This window comes from Triticum aestivum, chromosome 3B, assembly GCF_018294505.1.
Source record: "Triticum aestivum cultivar Chinese Spring chromosome 3B, IWGSC CS RefSeq v2.1, whole genome shotgun sequence".
Taxonomy (NCBI): Eukaryota; Viridiplantae; Streptophyta; class Magnoliopsida; order Poales; family Poaceae; genus Triticum; species Triticum aestivum.
Genome location: NC_057801.1, coordinates 613,146,790 through 613,153,487, shown reverse-complemented (window position 1 = coordinate 613,153,487; position 6,698 = coordinate 613,146,790). Strand labels below are relative to the sequence as shown.

The window sequence follows — 6,698 nt, the reverse complement described above, 5'->3', positions numbered from 1 at the left end:
AGTGACGCGGCTGCAATCAATGAAAGCTGCTGTCGATTTGGACGCCGAAGAATTTGTCGGCATTCTCCCGGGGAAGAATTCACATTCACCCACATCGATGACCACCATTATTTCAGGTCGCTATAAGGATAATGGCAAGTTTTCCCACTAGCCAAGTAGATTGCGCCATCTATGCAGCATACAGTATACAGTATGCTGCCCCAGTCCAAGCGTCGAATCCTTAGAGTAGCCAACAATCGGCTATAAGGATTTGACATGTTATCTAGAGTCAACCTAATAGCCGGCTTGTACAACCAGTGCATATAAACACTCGAGATGTCAATATTGAGGAGTTATGCTCTACATGGAGCACTTCGATACTGACATGAAAGAAGATCAATATAAAAAATTGGGAGCTATTTTCTCAAATAGGAAAAATGGTATTGAGTGCTCACTAGCTCTTAGCTGTGTGAAACACTCGGTAGGTGTGGGGGTTGTGAAGAGGAAAGGGAAGAGAAGGAACTTATAAACATAGAAAAACCCTTCCCTGGTTCCCTAGATTTTTATACAACTTATAGATAAAAACTAGAGAGTACAAAGAAAATATAGGAAAAAATGAAAGGAGTTTTCTGGAATGTTAGAGGTATAGATAAAGATCATAAGAAAAGTTATGTGAGAAATGATTATGGATCATAAACTTGATTTTGTTGGTATTTCTGAAACCATCAAAAAAGATTTTACTAAGAATGAATTACAGAATTTAGGGGGGGGGGGGGGAGGGAGTTTTGAATGGAATTGGATACCACCCAGAGGGATGTCTGGGGGAATATTGGTTGGAATTAATAAAGATATGTTTGATATTGTGCATGTTGAAAAATGTGTCTACTTTCTGAGGATCTTAGTGTCTGATAAAAACATCAAAATGCTTTGGAATTTGGTCACAATATATGGAGATGCCCAATTAGAATGGGAAGCAGGGTTTCTAGCTGAGTTGGCTAGACTATATCATGAAAATCCTATCCCATGTTTAGTGGGAGGATATTTTAATATCATTAGAAATGAAAAAGGAAAGAACAAACCTGTCCAGACTGATCAATGGAGCTTATGTTTAATGCAGTCATTGAGCAAGCTAGGCTGAGAGAGTTGCCACTTAATGGCAGAAAATTTACTTGGGCTAACAATTTAGAATACGCTACTTATGAAAAACTTGATAAAGTACTAATGTCCAGCTTGGGAAGAAAAATATCCACTGTCTATTCTACAAGTTTTTGCTAGTGAAATTTCTGATCATACGCCTTTGTTCCTAGATACTGGGGAGAATAACAAAGGAGAACCTATCTTCAGATATGAGAATTCTTGGGTTCTGAGAGAGGGGTTTAAAGAGTTAATCTATAAAACTTGGGATGAAACTTATAAAGGGGACATTTTAGAAAGATGGCAAGGGAGATTGAGAAACCTTAGAAAAAAGAGTAAGGGGCGGACTAGGAATGTGGATGCTTGGTGTAAAAAATCAAGAGTAGCATCATTGTGAGATTAGATGATATTGATAAAAATGTGGAGATTTTGGGGTTATCTGCTGCTGACAGGACAGGGCAGAAAGAACTGAGAGACCAACTAAAAAGGATACTGCAACAGGAAGAGTTAAGTGGTTACAAAGATACAAGGACAAATAGATTACATATGGAGATGGAAACACTAGGTATTACCATGCCAAGGTAAATGGGAGGAAAAAAAATAGAATTATATCTTTAGAACAAGAAGACGCCTTGATTGAAGGAGAAGAGAAATTAATGACCTACATTACAAACTTCTATAAAAATTTGTTTGGACACCCCGAGGAGAACTTAATCTCTCTAAGGGGACAACAATTCACAGAAATTGGTGAGGAAGAGAAAAAGAATTTAGTTGAACCTTTCTACTTGCAAGAGATGTATGATGTAGTGTTTGGGATGAAGAAAAATAAAAGTCCTCGCCCAGATGGATTCCTAGCTGATTTTTATCAGCAATTTTGGGACCTTGTGAAATGGGAATTGAAGGGATTGTTAGTTGAATTTGCCAAAGGAAAAACTAACATCTCTAGATTAAACTATGGAATCATAGCTTTGGTACCAAAAATAAATGATGACAAACAGATTCAGAAATTTAGACCAATATGCCTACTTAATGTAAGTTTCAAAATTATTAAAAAAGTGTTAATGAATAGATTGACCAAATGTGTCTCCCCTGTGATATCCAGAACACAAACATCATTTATCAAAAAGAGATATATCATGGAAGGGGTGGTAATCTTACATGTGGCTCTAAACACAATTAATATTAGGAAGCAGAGTTCAATGATTTCTAAAGTTGATTTTGAGAAGGCATATGACAAAATAAAATGGCCCTTTGTCATGCAGATGTCAAGACTAAAAGGATTTCCCAACAAATGATGTGATTGGGTGATGGAAACAATGAGAGGAGGACATGTAGGAGTGAGGGTTAATGATAAGATTGGTCCATAGTTTAGAACTTTTAAAGGGCTTAGACAGGGATGTCATGACACCCCTTTTGTTCGACTTGGCAGTAGATGCTTTGGCTGTGTTGATGAAAAATGCTTTAGAAAATGATTTGGTGAAAGGAGTTTTTGGAAATGGAAATAATAAAGGAGTTAATATGCTGCAATATGCTGATGACACAATCTTCTTGATACAAGATGATATTGAAAGTGCTAAAAACTTTAAATTTGTACTAGGTGCCTTTGAGCAAATGTCGGGATTGAAAATAAATTTGCATAAAAGTGAACTCATACTGTTTGGGGAGGCTGTTGAAAAACAACAGATTTACTCAGAAATTTTCACATGTAAAATGGGAGAGTTACCAAATGAGATATTTGGAAATGCCCATCTCTGATGTTAGGATTAGGAATTACCAAGACGACTTGACAATTTCAATAACAGTCTCTTCTTTCAGCCACCTGGCTGTTTCACACGGCCCTTCGAACGACTAAACATATTATCACTAAAATAATCCATATCCAGAACCAACGGGCGATGGTCAAAGTGTACGTGTTCCTCGTTAATAAAGGCAATCCGAAGAAATTTATGTGCCCGTTCCAAAGTGCAAACTGCCTGGTCAAGTCGTTCCTTGATTTCACCTCTTCTCGAGGTAAAAGGATTGCCAGGGAAACCCAAATCGTCCAAACCACGCTCTATGAGACAATCACGGAACTCCACAATTGCATTAGGTCTCGCATTTACCACCTACCTTTTCCAAAGAGCATAAAATTTCATTAAAATCTCCTAAGACAATCCAAGGACGAGTGCCCTTATTAGGAAAATTACGAATATCACCCCAAGACAAGTGCGATCACTCCAATTTGGATTACCGTAAAAACCCGTGAAGCGCCATTGTACAACATCCTCACATAGTAATTCAACTCAACTTTATTCACTTTATGTCTATGCACGGCGAACAGTTTTCCAGCAGAATTTATTCCTGCAAATGTACATTTGTTTGCAGGCTAGATTTCCCCTTTGCTCCTTAAGCAATCCACCGTCTCCCTGACAGTCTTGTCGAATGGGGTGAAACGAACACCCAACTCGATCAGTTTCTTGGACGGAGCCTTTGATCTCACCACCCAGCCCTGTTTGTCCTCCTGGATCCTGAAGTGAAAAGAAGAAATCAGAAACGTTACAACACTGCATCTGATGGACAGACGACCAATGTTGCCAGTCAGCAGATGTATCACCTGTGAACCGGGAATTCAGGGTAAAGATTAGCAAGTTCATCGTGGAAATCGACGAGGCGTACGGCGGACTCCATGCACAGGTGGCGTCCCTGCGCCGACGGGTTCTCATAGAGCACCACCAGAGATTGTGCCACATCTCTGACGTCAACGCAGCCAACGAAGAAGGGTTCCATGTCAAGCTTCTGGCCTGGGTAATGGTGTTTGCAGTTTTCACTTTTAGAAACTCAAAATAAAGATTTCTCTGCGTTGCAACTCTGCAGCAGAAGTCAGAGTGCAGGAATTGCTATAGAGCTGCAAAAGACTCTGTATGTTGCAACTGACTGACCTCCCAGAAGCAGCATCAGCAGACGGAGACTACCAGTAGGTGCTGGGGTCAACGTCGGGCCCAGCACCAGCCCTGGATTCAGCACAACCAGCTTCAGTCCTTCCTCTCCGGCGAAGTCCCACGCCGCCTTCTCGGCCAGCGTTTTGGAGACGTTGTACCAAAGCTGTAATTCAGACAGAGGAAGTGAACGTAAGTGCTTAAGTCCAAAAGTAGCATCTAAACTGGATCCTGGGAGCGTTGACATGATGTACCGTACCTCGAGTTTCTTGAGGATCTCAACGTCGGCCCAGCAGTCGTCGTCTATGACCTTGTCGGCCGGCCAGTCGGCAGTCGGACACATGGCCGTCTGCGAAGACACCATCACGACACGCTTGACGCCGCTGTCTTTGGCTGCGCGGAGGACGTTGAGCGCGCCGTTGACCGCCGGCAGCAGCAGCTCGTTCTGCGCCGATCGATCAGAGAACCAGTTAGCTTGCGTATATTATTCAGGCGGTGCAGTGATGGAACTCTGAAGTGTGAACTATGGCGCGGCAATGGAGTTATTATTTATGGAAAGAAAAGTTGCCTCGGGGTCTTGTGCGGGCTGCAGTATCACAGGGGAGGCCAGGTGGAAGACGCCGTGGACGCCCTGGATGGCCGGCCTGACGGAGGCAGGGTCGAGGAGGTCCATCTGGAACAGCCGGAGCCGCGTGTCCGCGCCATCCAGAGCCTGCAGGTGCTTCGTCTCGCCCTCGTCCTCTGGAAAAACAGTCCGATCAAACAATCTTGGGTCGACTCGATTCAGTTACAGAGAGAGGAGGAGGAGAGGCACGTACGGAGGTTCTGGACGGTGGCGTGGACGGTGTAGCCGCGGTCGAGGAGGAGGCGGACGAGCCAGGAGCCGATGAAGCCGCTGCCGCCGGTCACGCAGACGAGCTCGCCGCGACCATCTCCGCCGGCCAACGCCATCTCGCCGGTGCTCGGGACGATCCGCCCGTCTGCCTCTCACCTACTGGACAGAAACGGACGGTCAACTCGGCACTTCCCTGGCTCCTTGTGAACTGCACATACTTTCTCAACCTTAAAAAGAAGCAGAGCGGTTTGGGGCGTTGACGCGACGAGAGGGGAGGCGTGCCGTCAGCCCGTGACGCGGCTGCAACAAATGTGTGGATTTGGACGCCAGAGAACACGATCGCATGCTGAAATTTATCTGCATTATTATCCCGGGGAAGAATCCACAACTACCCGCGTCGATGACCGCCATTATTTCAGGTCGCTGTTGATCGTGTTCGCCGTAAGGACAAGACTGGCCCAGTTTGGCCACTAGCCCAGTAGATTGCAGCGGCAAAATTTCGTGTTTTGACCCTTCTGGATACAAATTCAGTATCTGACCCCGGTTCGAAAAAAATTCGACATTTGACCCTTTATCTTACCGCCAGGATGGTTGGCGGTAGGGTTAGACAGCCTGGCGGTAGGGTACTAATCAACGTCAGCGCGTGGAGACGACCACCGTCCCCGTCGTCGCACCCTACCGCCAGCCTCCCTGGCGGTAGGCTGTCTAATGCGAGCAGTTATTTTGCCCGCCCCCCGCCCCTGCATTTTCTTCCCACCCCTCCCCCTCCCCCGCTGGCAGTTCCTCTCCCCCCCCTCGCCCCTCTCTCCCTCTCTCATCTCCTCCACTCTCCTCCTCGGATCTTCGCCGTTTCTTCATCGTTTTTGCGGATCGAGAGGGTCTCGAAGAGAGAAACGTAAGCTCCTCCAATCCCTTGAAGTAGTTTTTGCAAACTTCTTCCGATTCGACGTATTATTTGCTTGAAATCCCTCATATTTTTGAACTTAGATTGGATTTTTTTCACCTAAGATTTTTTTAGCTTGATTGTAGTTCTAGTTCTTATTTCTTTAGTAACTAGTGGTATTGAGTATGAACTCTAATCAATAGTCCATATGTTAGTGTGAAGATGAACCCTAGTTCATAATTTTTTTTGTTAAAAAAATTATGATGTAATGCATGTGTGAAAGGACTTGATTGTAGTTTTATGATGCATGTTGATATGATGATATGAAGATGTTGTTTCAAAAAAATTATTTAAAAGTATGATGATATGATGCATGTTGGAGGATTTTTTTTTGATATGATGCATGTTGATATGATTTGATCCATCATGTGTACTAGATGTTGTTGGAGGAATATGCTTAAGATTTTATTTTGATATGATGCATGTTGATATGTTTTTTATATGATTTGATTTCATTTTTTGTTTATGTATGCTTATGCTTATGATGCTTTTTTTTATGAAATTTTATTAAGGCGGGCACCTCTTGCGGATAACATCGGCCCACGGTACTCCATGCTTGACTACGCATTCGACAAGGGTCATCGTGCCCGTTTCATAGAGAACGGAGAGGTAAGTAATATGAATGAAATATTGATAAAAGTTTTCGGATTGATAAAAATAATTTCCTAACTTTTGGTGTTCACTTTTTGACAGATGCTCCAGCCACTGTGCATGAGGGGGCACAGGGTTCATGGGCATATGGACTACGACGAGCGCTACGCGCCGTTCTTCAAGAGAGCCCAACTGTTGGGTTTCGTGTTGCAGTTCAAGCGTCAGCCGCCGACGCTTGTCCACGCAGCTCTGACAGCTTTGATTGGCCGGTGGCGACCGGAGACCCATTCTTTCCATCTCC

At 43.8% G+C, this 6,698-nt stretch overlaps 1 protein-coding gene across 1 annotated transcript; it reads right to left on the bottom strand.

The window, feature by feature from the left end:
- Nucleotides 1-3,319: 3,319 nt before the first annotated feature.
- Nucleotides 3,320-5,149, bottom strand: LOC123065866 (phenylacetaldehyde reductase). Its single transcript, XM_044489068.1, has 6 exons — nucleotides 4,847-5,149; nucleotides 4,597-4,769; nucleotides 4,288-4,473; nucleotides 4,032-4,194; nucleotides 3,707-3,893; nucleotides 3,320-3,620 (listed from the first exon to the last, which is right to left on the bottom strand). The coding sequence occupies exons 1-6, from the start codon at nucleotides 4,977-4,979 to the stop codon at nucleotides 3,479-3,481; spliced, it is 984 nt and encodes a 327-aa protein (XP_044345003.1). The 5' UTR covers nucleotides 4,980-5,149; the 3' UTR covers nucleotides 3,320-3,478.
- Nucleotides 5,150-6,698: the final 1,549 nt, after the last annotated feature.